This window comes from Grampus griseus, assembly GCF_964374135.1.
Source record: "Grampus griseus genome assembly, chromosome: 17".
Classification (NCBI taxonomy): domain Eukaryota; kingdom Metazoa; phylum Chordata; class Mammalia; order Artiodactyla; family Delphinidae; genus Grampus; species Grampus griseus.
The window spans coordinates 19,802,439-19,818,335 of NC_139011.1; the positions used below are offsets into that span (position 1 = coordinate 19,802,439).

The 15,897-nt window shown below is 45.4% G+C and overlaps 1 protein-coding gene across 1 annotated transcript in view; it reads left to right on the forward strand.

The window, feature by feature from the left end:
• Positions 1 to 1,033: 1,033 nt before the first annotated feature.
• The window catches only part of SAMD12 (sterile alpha motif domain containing 12), a 399,280-nt gene continuing 384,416 nt past the window's right edge, over positions 1,034 to 15,897 (forward strand). The window contains exon 1 of the mRNA XM_082675126.1: positions 1,034 to 1,148. Coding sequence (XP_082531252.1) covers positions 1,136 to 1,148 — 13 coding nt within the window. The 5' untranslated portion in view covers positions 1,034 to 1,135. The remainder of the gene's footprint in view (positions 1,149 to 15,897) is intronic.

Below are 15,897 nucleotides of genomic sequence, written 5' to 3' on the forward strand. Positions count from 1 at the left end.
CCCAAGGCCATTCCCTCACCTCTACCAGCGATAATTGCATCTGTATTTCCACACGCGGGAAAAAAAGTCTGGGAACTTCATTCTTATCAGTATTTACCAGCTCTGGAATTCTACTGCCTTCAGCGTGATTCTTTTTCCTGTCTGCTTACAGCACTCCCAGAACCTGGAGTTAGGACAGAAGTTTCGTAAGTTGAAAGAACACTCTCAGATGCTGTTAATTATTAGGCCCTATCACTGACCGCCAAGGGGCTCCCAGACCAGTCAAGCTGAAAGCCTCCTGTCTTGGAAGCCACACAGGTTTCCATCATCTGACATCCTCAGGTGGAATCCTGGTTCCCAGATTTTGTTTCTAATAACCCCTTAGGGGTGATACCTGTTCGGGTTTTTTAGGCCATCCCCCATGCCTACGCGAAGTGTTTAGCCACCTGAATCACCTGGAGGATCAGAATACAGCTCTATCACCTCGCAAGATTCTCCCTAACCCACTTCCCAGGTCTCAGAGGAACAAGTTTCAACCGCACCCTGTGCAGCGGCTCTCTGGCCCAGGCGGAAAAACAGAGCCGGCCGGCGGCTCTGCTCCCCTCACTAACTGGGTGACCAAGGAGGCCAGTGACAAGCCCAGAAGGTCACACCACAAACCCCGCCGCCTCCTGCCTCCCGCACGAGCCCTGCCAGGTGCTTACCTACTTCTAATCAACAGGGAAGAGCTCAATCACGGGTCTCAGCTCCCGGCGCGGAACGAAATCCAGCGCACGGCATCTTGGGAAATGTAGTCCCCGCTACCTCCCAGGGTCCCCGGGTCTACTCACGAGACCCCCCGCCCCGCCAAGAGGGATTTCTCTGCCTGGGCCCGATGAAGCCGGCGATGCCATCCCAGTGTGGAGGTGGGGCCATGCCCTTCTCAGGACTCGGGGTGCTCTCCTGGGTCTGAGGAAAGAGATGGAACTACAATTCCCAGGCTGCTCTGCGCCGAGCCGGGAGCCGCCAGCCTCGCTTTGCGTGACCGCGGCAGGTTGGTCCTGGAGCAGATGAGCGCAGAATATTTAGGCGAAAGCGCGAGGCGGGAGGGGAGCGCGGGGCAGGAGGAGTATCTCGGCCCAGAAAATTATGCATGCGTTAGGGAAGCTCTGAGAGAATGGCTGTGGAAGGTAAGGGACGCTTGGGCATTTTAAGCCCCCTCTTAACCCGCGCACCCCGATACACACATCCCCGATGAAGCTTGGGGAAGCTTGGGGAGGAGAGGAAAGTGGGTGGTGGCAAGCGGGCCCTTTCCTCTTACACCTCTTGGCACTCACCTGAGCCACGGAGAGCCAGTAGGTGCTTTATTCAGTTACTTTGGAAAGACAGGTAGATGCGCAGCACTCTCGGGTTGGAGGCGAAGAGTGTCCCTAATGCGAAATGATGTGCTGGATATGGGGGAAAAGCCTGAGAGAGCGCTTGGAGGTCTCAGCCCCGAGGTGCCCTTTTCGCTGCCGCATCCCGCCAGGGCCGGCTCGGTGACCTCGAGGTTGAGGATGCTCACTTTGGCCTCCACACATGGGAGAGGACCCTCGCCAGGTGCGTCATCGGGAAGCATGGACTGCTGTTGGGTCGAGGGCCCCTCGTCGTGTGTACGCAGCAGCGATAGCAGCAGATGTACCCAGAGGGTGGAGGTGTCCCGACACCTGTCTCTTTATACAACCCTCCCGAGGTTAGCAAAGTTTATAGAAACGAAATGGAATCAGCCAGGAATAAGGACAGCCAGCCTCTTACATTGGGGTGAATCCTTTTCTTTGAAGCCCACCTTCTGCTTTCCTCCTATAATTTTGGCCTTTGGCTTTGCAGTTTGGGCTCTATGATGTTGCCACCTTTGAACTGCCTGGTTGAAAGCAGGGACAGGCGGTTTGTGTGGGATCCCAAGTTTTCATTTCAGATGCTCTCACCTTGGAAGACTGGCTTTCTTGTTGAGGGTAGTTTCTGGGGGAAAAATATGTGGGCCAGACATGTTTGTGATGTCAAACGAGCAGTCACACTGTGCCTGAATGATAAATTGAAATGATCATGGGACTAAAGGGGAGTGTAAGTTCATTTACAGAATTATGGCTTCTGAGTGTGGCTCAGGTCAGAGGGGAAGTTGGTGTTGGAAAAAGAGGGCATGCCTGCCAGCTGCAGCAGACTCCTTGCCAAGGGGAAGTGAGCCTGTTCCTTGGAGGCTGAAAGCAAGAAGGAGCCACAAGGGTTTGCTGGCGTCCCCCTCCCCTACCCACCCCAGGTGAGAGCAACTGAACTAATCTGACTCTTGCTCTCTTTGTAATTACTTAACAACTTCAAGTGGCAATAACCCAGCTCTTGTGGTCAGCACCCATTAACTCAGGAAACTGTCTCAGGTTCCGAGATCCCAAGCTGGGCACTTCTATCCACCTATCTACCTACCTTTACTGTTCTTATATATTTGGCTTTTAAGTTTATACATATATATATATATAAATCTATATACACCTATATAAATCTCATATATATGGCTTTGAAAAAAACAAATAACCAGAGTTTTCTGTGCAAATGTAATAATAGGGTGAGAATCTGGCTTTTTGCATTGTTACGGTTGATGGTAACTGAGACAAGACTTTAGATGAAAAAAAACACAAGATAAAGTTCATTCTGAGCTTGAGGCTAAGGGCAAGTTGTTGACCTACTGGCACCTCTCTACCTCACCCCTCAGATGACATTATCTCTTCTCTTCCTCACTCTTCTGTGTCCTCAAGTGAAGGGCACTCCCACTGGGTGCCAGTCCATGATGTACTTGAAAGCAATTTCCTGCTCGCTGGAAGAAGTAGAATTAGTCATATATCTTGTCTGATGGGTTATTATACCAGCGAAGCCAGACCTTACGAAAACAAAGGCTTTGAAAGGAAGTATGCCTGGACTGTGGAGAGCTTATTTTATTTTCTATTGACTTGTTTGGTTGAAGTGCCTGTCTAGTAAACAGGAGATCCTGAGTTTGAATCACAATGAGGCCTCAACTTGAAGAATAAAGGGAATATTTTAAACTTGGACTGCAAATATTCCTATCTCTGGTCTTTACAAAGGCAGCTTTCTTGGTTTGAACTTGGCCCTTCCTAGCTACTCTCGTTTGGTCTTTCAAGGCTCAGGGAAAACTTCAGCTCCTCTGGGAACCTGTCTCAACCCTCCCTTCCCTCTGCCTTCTGAGTGCTCTGCCCAGTCTGTGGGAGGTGCCTCCTGCATTGTCTCCTCAGCACCTGTGCTTACATTTTTTTTTTTTTTTTGTGGTACGTGGGCCTCTCACTGGTGTGGCCTCTCCCGTTGCGGAGCACAGGCTCCGGACGCACAGGCTCAGCGGCCATGGCTCACGGGCCCAGCCGCTCCACAGCATGTGGGATCTTCCCAGACCGGGGCACGAGCCCGTGTCCCCTGCATCGGCAGGCGGACTCTCAACCACTGCACCACCAGGGAAGCCCCTGTGCTTACATTTAACACTTGCCGTACTTCATGTCTCTCACTAGACTCTAAGACTATAGCCGCTGGGGAGTGGGGACCATGTACTCTTTGAATTTATACTCCCAGGCAATAGTACGCTACCTGACCCATGACTGGTACTCAATAAATGCCCATGAAATGCATGGGAAATAAATCCATGGAGCTTTTGTAACTGACTCCATACGAGTGCATGGGGCTTTCTTAGGAGCCCAAATGCCATAAAATAAGGAACTTTTGAGAGGTTTGAAGGCAGTGGCTCTCACCTGAGGAGGGACATTGTCCTCCTAGGGCATGTTTGAGATATGCAGGGGCTGGTATTGATATTTTATGCCCATGGGCCAAGGATGTCCTAAGTGTCCTATAGTGCATGGCTGTCTCATACAAAATTCCCAACCCAAAACCAAGGAACAACCAGTTTCCCCAAGCTCACTGAGAAACACTGATTTAGAGAATAAGGAATATTGCCAGAGGAAATGGAATAGGACATATAATACATGTTGCTTAACATCTGAGGTTTAGTTTCTGCATCTGGAAAACATGGGCACACTACTGTTGAGGTCCCACTAAAGTTGTGAAGATTAAATAAAGGAAAGGGCTTATTAAGAGTGGCTAGGACATGGATTCTCAGTAAATATTACTTGCACTCCCTCCCATACTTCTCCTATAAAAAAAAAGCGGTACTGTTTGGAACCTGTTTTGTATCCTGAACTTTCACTTACTCATGCCAGTCTTTGTAATTAGTAGCAAATTAGAAGTTTTTTTGGTTTTGTTTTTCTTACAATGTGTAACCTGTTTTCTTAAGTAAGCTTGAACTTGTAAAAGTATTAAGAGCAAGTAGGGGGCTCATTCATTTTGCTAAACTTGTAGCTTGGAGTTATTTTATGGCTACCCTGGGTTAGGCTTTCTTTGAATTAATTACAGCATCCTATGTCTACTCCCTAATCTGGTTGTGACCCAAGCCTTACATTTATGGGCAGCTTAAAGCTGTGCTTTCCAGCCTCAGACCACGTTATGGTCTGCATTCCGATTGGGATTGTATTGGCATCCATTGGCTTAAAAAAAGATTATAAGAAATTACTGCAAATAGCTGGAGAACTAGGACCTCTAGAAAGGAGGTAGCCTGTAGAAACCGAGAGTAATCCCTTCTCCGTGGACAGATTGCGTAGACAGTTGTCTTCATTGAGGCGCTGTTTTCTAATATTAATGGGTTGAAGGGAGAGGAAAAAAGTGGATTCATCAGGCATAGTACCGTATTCACCTCTGTGGATTCATCAGGCATAGTACCGTATTCACCTCTGTATTCCAAGATTGGTGTCTGGCACTTATTTGGACCTCAGTAATTGTTTCATGAGTGAAGTATAAATGCCCCAGAGCAAGAGAAGGCTTTTCCTATTCCTGGGCCACATTTCATCTCCTCCTTGCTTCATCCTCAGCTGTATAAGAAAATGGAGTGGATAAATTTTGTACGTAGTGTTTCTATTCCAGATCTAATAGAATAATAGCTCCTCTTCCATGGCAGAAAGACGAGTCCCAATATTCACCACCCTCCAGAAAGATTTCCAGTTGTAGGCTATGTGCTCTGAATGACTTTGGGCTAAGGCATCCACATTTTACATCCAAAGTGAACAAACTGACTCATCAGATGGCCTCTGATTAGTCATTCAGTGCTCAGTTTCTATAGTTTTTCTCCTGTAAAAGAGTAACGAAACTTCCCATCACCAAAATATTGTAAGGATAAGTAATCATAGCAGCGGCTGGGGAAAAAAGGGAAAACAAGATACCTCGGAACCTCGTGGCAAAGAGAAGCAGTCGCAAATGATGACTTTGTACCCTGCTGGCATTCGGAACTGAGTCACAATCGCAGAGGGGGATAAAGACATCATCTTGATTACAAGGGTGCAGGGGTTATTCTTCCTGACTTTGGGCCGGATGGTAAAGTGGGTTTGCTACTACTGCACCCCAGCAGCGAGTTTACCCCTCACAGGACCGCCTGCCTCTGTAACACTGGCAGCCTGGACAGCAGAGAGAAGATGGGCTCCTGCAGCAGGCATCTGGGACCCAGAGGGAGAGAGCCCCCAACTCCGGATGCATTGTTCCCTTTCACAGGCTTTCACGTCACCACTTGTCTTCTCCTCCTCGCCAGAGGAGAGCCCATAGAGGGCGGAGAGGGACCAGCAGTGCCATTCTCTTGGATTGCCCCTGTGACACGGGAAGTAAGGAGGACGGTGGCTCTCCTGGTACTAGCCTGCCTCCAGTTTTTCCTAACTGCGTTTCCATGTTGAGAACAAGGTTTACGTGCAGTTCTGCTTGGTGGTGCTTTCTGAGGGCAGGCACGGTGCCTTACGCCTGGCCCATGGTAGACTCCGTGTGAGGTTTGTTAAACGAATCAGTGAATGAATGGCAGACTGAATGAATGAATGGGTAGGCTAATGAGTGCATCTGATTTCTGTGGTAGCCCCTATACACGCCCCCCAAGAAGAACTCCCCGCTGCGTTCACTTGCAGAGTGCTTGTAAAAGCAGCGCGACTGTCAACACGCTTCCCTCTCAGCTCCGTGCAGCATCCCGGTGTTAGTGTTCAACTACCTGCTACTCGATTCTCTTTCATTTCACTTTTCACCAAGGGTCTTTTATTCTTTTTTTCTAATATTTATTTTGTTCCCTAGCCCACGAGATCTGACGGTCCTGCGGCAGCAGCTTGTATCCATCACTCTATTTTAGGACGTGAGAGTGGTGAACATGAAGGCTTCGCTGAAAACTTCCGTCCAGTGACTGTGCGTGAGGGTGAGGTGGGGTCCCAAGCCCTGCTTCTGCACTTGCTGCGGCAGGAGTTCCTGCCACTCCCAGCTCTTCTCCGTGACCTCTGACTGGTTCAGACAGGGCTTCAGTCTAATCCTGCTGTTACCTGGCCACGCCCCTGCACCCACCCTTCTTTCTTGTCTGTCTTGCTGTGCTCTTTGGCCAGAAGGAACTAGGGCTGGTGCTAACAAGGGTGAGGTGGTGTAGAACCTCTGGCGGTGTAGCTGTGATCCGTAATGCTGTGGGACACATCCCAGCAAGGACAGCCTGGGATCTGAAACCTGTGCCTGAACTCTGGGGACTGAGCGTCAGACGTTGTGCGTTTAATGAAGAAAATTGCAAACTCCCTTTTCCTGGCATTCAGGCAGGTTTTGCATTTGCTGTTGATAAGCAGGAGAGTTCCTTGCCTGTGTGCAAGGAACTCTACTAGATTTGGGGGGGCCACTAAGAAGGAAGCTTAGCCGTCCCCCGCCTCCACTTGGCTGGAGACAGAGATTCAGATTAGGCTGCATGATATAAGTGCTAAATAAAAGTACAAGCAGCATAATGTGGGCGGTCGGAGAACAAATGGAGCATTTGGTTCTGATCTGGACAGGATGGGATGGCCCAACCAAGGGGATAGCATTTGAGTGAGCTGTTGAGTATAATACTGATGGGTGGGGAATGGGGGAAGGGCGTGGAACAGAGGGCTGTATGTGGAATGTGTGCTACCCTCCCCCCCAGGTCCTGGTGTTGTGGTTGTTTAGCCCTCCATGGGCAGGAACATTAATGAGGATGCTCCTCTCACGTCTGGTACGTTCCTTTCCCTGTGGGCTCGATTATCTGCTTGGCCAGACCTCCAGCACTCCCTGCAGCCCCGCTGGATCTTGCCCATGGTCCTTTTGTAGCTACAAGAGCAAGCAAGGAAAGCTGCTCTCCTGTAAATCAAACTGATTCTTCCCCAGTTTTCTGATGTGGATGTAGCAGCTCAGAGCTGGCTCATGAGAGCAAACTTGGCTATATTTAGTCTGATTTTTCTAACGCGTGGGTGCAAGAAGCTGCTCTTATAGCTCGCCTCCCGAGGGAAGAGCACACAGGGGTGGCATTTGTCAGGTGACAGGGGTGGCCGCCCCACGGCCTTCTTTCTGCAGCCTTTTTCCAAGGGCACCTGGGGCTGGGAGGAGCCAGCTGGCAAGTTCAATTCCTTTGCTTCTCAGCTGCCCTTGATACTCTAGAAGGTGTTTGGTGCTGTTCTGTCCAGTAAATACCACGTCTTCAGGGATTGGATGTTTGTGGATTGGCCATAGGTACAGAGTGACCTCAGGCCTGCTGGTGCCCCACCATGGGAGCTGTAGCACACACAGTGCCGTCTGTAAGTATATGAGCTCTGCAGGCAGATTGGGTGTGAACCCCAGCCCTGCCAAGGGCTTGTGCTGTGGGCCTGAGCAGCTCTGAGACTTCTCTGCTCATCTGTCAGATGGGGATATTAGTAGTGATGACCTCGTACGCGTGTTGAGAGGGTTCAATCAGTATCAGAGCTCTTAGGACCTGGTTTGGTAGTTGCTCAGTAAACACTAAGCAAATATTGGACAAGATGATGGTGATGCCGCTGTCTTTCCTTGTCTTCCTGCCACGTTTAAGAAAGCATCTAAGCCATTTTTATGGCCCTGTGGTAGTACAGTGTCTGGTATAATTGTAGTTGCTAAGAAAGGAATGGTATTCATTATGTGATTCCCTGAAGTTATGAGGTAGCAACGAAAAGTAAAAGTGATCATAATATGAGTGTATTTATTCATTAGAGACTCGACACTTAAATAATCTCTCCCCACCAAAAATTTACTTTCCACTTAACACCCACAGTTTGGTAGGCTGGGCTCTCTTAGATGGTCTGATAATTGCTCAGTCATACAATGTGTAGGTAAATTGACTGCAAAGAGAAATTTCAGGCCATGCAAAAGAGGAAAAAAATTCATGGACTCTTATGAAAGTGACATTGGAAAACTGATGGAATCACACAGCTGTGACCCAATTAAGATTTGGCTGAGTTAGGCCAGGTAACCATTAAAGAAGAGAAAATTGACCTAAGACACTGTTTTGGTAGGAACCAAAGAAAAATATTAGACCACCTAAGGATTAGGAGAAGTCTTTAGTGATGCCCTGAAATATAATACTTTGGGGAAAAAATGATCTTTATAAATGGGCTGTGAAAAGTCAAACATGAAATGAAAAATGTTTTGTCCTGCTGACATAAATCTTGTTGCAGGAATTATGTAACAAACAATTGATTTTTTTTTTTGTTTTTGTTCTAAGAATTAACACACATTTACAACTATAAGTTTGGTTAAATGGGAGATAAACTCCATTTCTCCTTTCAAGATAAAGTATCATTCAGACTGTTTCACTATTAAGTTTTGAAACTTGAGTCCCTATTTCAAGATTTTTCTCCATGTTCTACATTAGTACTGTAAAAAAGTTTACAAATCAGATTATTTAGGTATAATTTACATTCAGTAAAATTTACCTTTTGAAGTTCTTTGAGTTTTGGCAAATGTATACAATGTATTCAGTCTTGTAACCACCAAGACAATCAAGTTCAGTTCCTACAGCCCAAAAAGTTTTCTTGTGCCCTTTAGTTACCCTTTACTCTATTCACAACCCCTGACGCACACTGCACTGAATTGTCTTTATACTTTTGCCTTTTCCAGAAGGTTATACAAATGATATCATGTACTATGTTGTCATCTGAGTCTGAGTTCTTTCATTTAGTGAAATGCATTTGGGAGTCATCCATGTTGTTGCATGTATCAATCATTCAGTCCTTTTAATTGGTGGGTAGTATTCCATTGGATGGATGTACCACAGTTTATTCACCAGTCATACATTTGGATTGTTTCCAGTTTGGGGTAATAATGAAGAAATCACTGTCAACAGTTGCATGCAGGTTTTTGTGTGAACATACTTATTTCTCTTGTATAAATAGCTAGGAGTGGAATTTTGGAGTCATAGTGTGTTTTAATATATAAGAAACTGTCAAACTTTTCTAAAGTTACTGTGTCTCACACGTATTTTCCTCAATTTGGATTTTTTTTCTACTAATCCTCTGCTGATAATGAGGACCTCACAAGAATAAGAGAACGGGGACTAAGCAGGCGGTTGGATGGGATTAGAAGGAAACAGTTTTCCAGAAGTGGGTTCCTTGAGCTATATTACAGAAGAGCACGCAAGTATAGCAATGGCAAATACACACCCTGGTTTCCAGGTTAGTCCAGACTTCAAGGATGGATATAGCCTAGAAATACCACTGGTGTTGCATCCAAAAGAAAGCTGTTTAAATTCCCTTTTACAATGCACAGTAACAGGGATTTGCCATCAAGTTCTGGATATTGATTTTTTTTTTTTTTTGGTTATTGTGGCAAAACAGGTAAGGAAAGCAGCCTAGATGAGGGAGGGCTTACCTTTGGAGGAAATTTGGGTAAGAACATGAAGACAAAAAAGGGAAGCCCATGTTTGAGAGGCCACGGAAAGTGAGTTTAACTGGAGCAGGAAACACTTAGCCTGTCCCTGGAAGGAATTGGTCTCGCCCACCAAGGGGCGTGGTCACAGGAGCCAAGGACTCCATTTTATGAAGCCTAAGAAAAGGTTCGTTGACCCAGTGTCTAGAGTGATTTAAAATGTTGAGTATGGCAGCGGCCAGGCTTGTTTTGCAGCTGTGTGTGATTCTGATTGAGAGTTGGGTCAGGAGCTCTCCCTTCATACATTGCAGGTACACCAAACACTGCTCCCAAAGACCACATTTTGCTCAGCCGCAAATTGGGTAGAGGGCCTGATAACAGAATTGCTTCCAAATGCAAAACGTGGTCTTGGAGGTATAATTTGGGTATGGACGCATTAGGATTTCCCACTGGTCTCTGGGACCGTGGGATGGGATATTTGAATTTAGGATAGCTACAGAATTCCTGTGATACGTGGTTGCCTTAACCCTACGCTACCCTGTTTGAGGTTGTAAAATATCAATACAGGGTTTTCGTGTTTTTCGTTTGAGAAGGTGCCTGTGCATTACATGTGAAAGTATAATACTAACCAGGCTTCAGTAGATGTACTTTGCACTTGATTTTGTCTGGAGTTTGGTGTTAAGGGTCATCTAGGAAATTTAGGTAGGTATAGCACTGACTTACTGTAGGTTGGAAATAGAATGTCCTTCATTTTACAGTCACAGGTATTTATCGAGCATCTAATATATGCCAGTCTCTAGCAGGGTTTGATTTATAGTCCTATAATATCGTGGATAAGCTTAGGAAAAGCAGGTGTTCTGAAGACAGATCTTCTTACGTAGTGTTTCCTTTAAGATTCTTCTGGGACACTTGGATGGTACTTTTTAATAAGTCAGAAATGGGGCCTTGAATATAACACATGGCCTGAGTCATTCTTTTTTTTTTTTTTTTTTTTTGTTGCGATACGCGGGCCTCTCACTGCTGTGGCCTCTCCCGCTGCGGAGCACAGGCTCCGGACGCGCAGGCTCAGCGGCCATGGCTCACGGGCCCAGCCACTCTGCGGCATGTGGGATCTTCCCGGACCAGGGCACGAACCCGTGTCCCCTGCATCGGCAGGTGGACTCTCAACCACTGCACCCCCAGGGAAGCCCCTCAGTCATTCTTAATAAGCATATTTGGAGATGCTAGTATGCAGACAGGATTCTTAATCTAAGATCACAAGAGGGGACTGAAGGTCTCATGGGATGCTTGACCTCCTTAAACTATATGCACAATATATATATGGACATTATGTGTATTTTTCATGGCAAAGGGGACAGGGGCTTTTATTCTTTTCTCCAGGGACTAAGGATGAGCATCATGATCTCCATGAGAACATCCATTTGACGTTTTTATTCTGATAAATCTCTAGTGCCTACAACTATGTCTGGCACATAGCCCACAACTATTTGTTGAGTAAACAAGAGAACTGATATCTTTTTGTTAGTTACTACTGACTACTCTGAGCCAGCCACTTGATGGCCATTCTCCACACATTAGTTTTCATAATGCAATGGGATAGGTGGTTTTTCCCAGCCAATAGCTGAGAGACTTTAGGTCCAGAGAAGATAAGTATTGATAATTTTTCCAAGGCTGCACAGCTAATTCCTGGTAGGACAGGGCTTTGTTGCCAACTTTGCCATATTCTAGAGTCCATGCTTTTTCACCGTCCTGTGTTGATATCTGGTTTTGTATTAATTTGGTAGTTTGGTTCTGGTTTAGTAGCTGTCTATCGGGAACATTAGTAATTGAAGGGGGGAAAAGAAACCAGTGTAATAAACAAAACATTGCTTATTTGGGCTCTACAATAGGGAAAACTATTCCAGGTTTTTAGATCAAATCCCTGAGAAGGCATTTATCTTGATCTTGGCTCTCTACACTTTAGCTTCCCTCTTTGTAAGGAGCCCGAGGTCTTTGGGGTTTTGCTGTGGCTGTTGTTTTCCCATGAGACTTTCCACATTCACTTATGTGCCCAGCACAAATTAGTGTGCATTTCTATTTTATTTGAATAACAAATATTCATCATGCACTTGTGACAAGCTCAGCTCTGTGAACGGGATCCACCGAGTGATATAAAAGAATGTAAGGCCACAAACCTTCCCCTCATGGGGCTTACAGTTGCTTCAAACTCAAGGCTCGGGTTGCGAAAACGTAAAAACGGTATGGACATGGGCAAGGAGGGCAGTGTAGAGGGCCCTGCTCTCAATCAGGGGAGCCACCATGCCCACAGCAATGGCCCACCCACTGCCCTGAACTCCCCATGAGCAGTTCTTATAGGGTTTTTTTTTTTTTTTTAAACATTTAACTGCTATAGAAAGTTTGATCACAGCCTGGAGAAACTGAAAAAACAAGCTGAAGTGGTAATAAGGTAACAGAAAAGAAAGGAACAGAAGAGCAGATGTGAGAAATATTTCATAGGGGAGAAAACATAGGATTTGAGATCGTGTAGTTATAGGGTGTGGCAGCCATGTAATTGCTCCCAACCCTTCAGGGGTGCTCCACTGCCAATAAAATCTAGCTCAAACTCTAAAGCAGTCAGGGACCTTCCCAGAGTGCCACAGCCTTCCTGCTCCAGGCTGATCTCCCACCCCTTTTCCCTTAGGAAACTTCCCTAATATTTAAGGGGCCCAGCGATCAGCTGTCTGCTGGCTCACAGGACACCTTGAATCCCTCCCATGTGGTTTATGCTGGTCTTCCTACCTCGAAGGCCTTTCTTCCACATGTTCACATGTTGTGCTTCTCACATCCTTCTATATACTTATCTAAGGCAAGAGAATAGGTGGGCGAGAGAGGGAGATCTCCTGTGAGAAGAGCGTGACCACCAGGCACCTGCAGTGTTAAGGGATGGGATGAGGAAGAAGAGGCTGAAGGAGGTGGGAAGAAGCAGCCAGTGGAGGTAGGGGAACCATTTCAGAGTGGAGCGTCTCAGCATCACGTGATGCACTAGGACAGCCAGCAAGACGTGTGCTGGGAAGTGCCCAGGGGGTTGGCATTGGGATGAAATGGGAAGGCAAATCCACATCGTAATACTTCAAGGGTGTCAAGGAAGCAACTCGATGCAAATGTATAGAAATGGAAAGAAAATGTATGGAAGGGGAAAGAAGGGAGAAATAGTTATGGCAAGGAGAGATCAAGGTCAAAGGAACTGTAAATGTGGTGATAAACTGGAAGAATGAAGACAAGGGGTCTAACCTAGATGGGAAGCAGTTCAAAGAAAGCCTTTATTTTTTAAGCTATGAAATATTTGAGAGTGTTTCTAGACTGTGTGTACATTGACCCAGTAGAGAGGGAGATTTTGAAGATACAAAGGATAAAAGAGATAACTGTTAGAGCGAGGGCCATCTGGAGTTTAGAGGTATTATCTCTTGGAGAAGGTGTTCTTTCTGGAAAGGGTGGGTGATACAGATAGGAGTGTTGTAACTTTAAAATAAAAACATGACTATTAAAAAAATTAATACCTAGAACAGTGCCTATCACATAGTATAACTACTTATCATATATTAACTCATTAAACTTCACATGAATCCTGTGAGGTAGGTACCATTATCATCCCTATTTACAAATAACAAAACGGGCACAGAGATGTTAACTCACTCAACTAGTACATGGTAAAGCTGGAATCTGATTAAAACCAAAAGATGTTCATCCAGTTTCCTAGTTAGGACACTTTGGGGAATACTGGATGAAGACATTACCATCTTCAGAATTTTCTTTAAAAGTGAGACTCTTAAACAGTCGCCTACTAATATACTGTTATGTCAGTTATATTGATAAAAATTTTTAAAGGATAATCTATAAGAACATGTGGGTCACTGACAATTTCTTGTATGTGAGTTTATTTTGTAATAACTAACTCCAGGTAGGACAGGGATGGAATCAGAGGACTCCTAATTCTCAAATGTTGGGAGGGTATAATTTTCGGAACATGAGTCCTCTTCTGGAGAGTTTAGGCCTTGGCGAGGGGGGGTTGCTTGCTTGTGGAGCAGGGGTTGGGTGCATAGGCCAGCCAGCAGGTACCACAAGGGCTCTCTGATCCTACAGCCAGGGTGTGGGGTTTCAGGAAAATAACAGCAAGTAGGAGTGATGTCAGAAAGGAAAGGTGAAAAGATGCTGAAAATAAATTTGGCCAATTTCACAGTTTTGCCAAGACGGGAACATCATCTCCATTTCCTTCTATCTCCTGCCCCCTTTCTGCTTTTAAAGGCCATAAGATTTAGGTTTCCAGGGTGCTGAGCCCATTGTCCCTGACTGTAATGGTAAGGGAGAGTGATTTTCCCTTGCTGATGTTCATTCTATTGCTTGCTAAGTGCCTCTCTACAACCCCATGAAGCTCCTGCCTCCCTCTGACTGCTTTGCCTGGCCAGGGTTTCTTAATTGAAACTCAATAGCTGATAGCTTTGGCACCCGTGCGTTTGCTGGGGCTCACCCCAAGGCCATCATCATCGTAATCATACTGCCCTGGCTTGACACAGCACCCCGTGCCTTCCAAAGTACAGCTTCTCATTTGAGCCACAGCTGACCCGTTGGCAGCTGGAACAGGCGCTTTTGTTCCCATTTCATAAATAAGGATGTGAAGGCTCCCTTACCCAGGGTCACAACTCATTAGCGGCAGAGCTTAGATTTAGAGTTTGGTGTCTCAAGTCTTTTTCATTATGGCTTCTGTCATTGCTGCCATGATTTGGAAGGCGTGGCGCAGCGCCTGATTTGAAGTGGGATGATCTAAAAGGGATCCAGAATTTTTCTTCAGTTATGGATGAAGGCAGCCAGAATGGGGCCTGAGGTCACGTAGTTCTCTGGAGGCACCTAATCTCTGGCTCCAGTGATAAGTTCCTCTTTTTCTCTCCCAGTATTTTGTTGATCCTCTATCTTCTAAATAGTTACATTAAAGTAATATTTAAAAACTTTTTTCAGGTATGAAAATTCTTCCTATTTACCATAGAAAGAAAAAAAATCATAAGCACAGAAATAAGAAACTAAGAATAACAGTAGCCAACATTTATTAGGCACTTGCTAATACTAGCAGTTGGGGTTGCTCTTTATTTATTTATTTATTTTTTCGGTACACGGGCCTCTCACCGCTGTGGCCTCTCCCTTTGCGGAGCACAGGCTCCAGACGCGCAGGCTCAGCAGCCATGGCTCACAGGCCCAGCCGCCCCGTGGCACATGGGATCCTCCCGGACCGGGGCACGAACCCATGTCCCCTGCATCGGCAGGCGGACTCTCAACCACTGTACCACCAGGGAAGCCCGCTGTTTAATTCTTGATAAAATATTAATGCATTTTATTCTCCCTCCTCCTTCTTAAAAAAATGTAAGCACAGTGATCAATCTCATTCTCTTTAGATACAGCACTAATGAGGGCGATGATGGGAGCCCTTGCGAGGGCAACAAATACATAACTCTGCCCATGTTTCACAAGGTATCATCACATTCTATCAGCTCTGTTCCTGTAACTTGTTGATGGTCATTGTCAAGGTCAGAGCCATAGAAAACACTTCCCTTTTATAATGAAATGTGTATGTGTATTAGATGGCATGAGAGGTCTGTGCAAGATGAGGACAGGATCCAGGTTAATTGTAGAACTCACACTTGTAAAAGTTTCTTTAGTTATGCCCATCAACTTCTATTACAGTTTATTGATTCATGTGCACTACTTTTATTTGATTATTGCCAAGGCATTTTATACTTGTAAATTTCAGTATGTTCCTTTAACAAAGTTTTCTACCCATCCTTTTCTTCTGGAGTTTTAGTTTGGTCTGTCTAGTTATTCCCTAATGTTAGTCTGTCTAGTTATTCCCTAATGTTTCATTGATGTTTTCTTCTTCTTATACAGTGGAAGCAGTTCAGCCATTTTTATTCTTTTTTTTTCCTTTTTATTGGTTAACTTTTATAACTTTAAGTAATATACTTAAAGCTGTATTTCTTACTCTTTAATCTTTTTTTATTTTTACTGGAGTATAGTTGCTTTACAATGTTGTGTTTCTGCTGTACAGCAAAGTGAATCAGCTATTTTTTAAATATTTTTTTAAATTAATTAATTTATTTTTGGCTGTGTTGGGTCTTCGTTGCTGCGCGCGGGCTTTCTCTAGTTGCGGCGAGTAGGGGCTGCTCTTTGTTG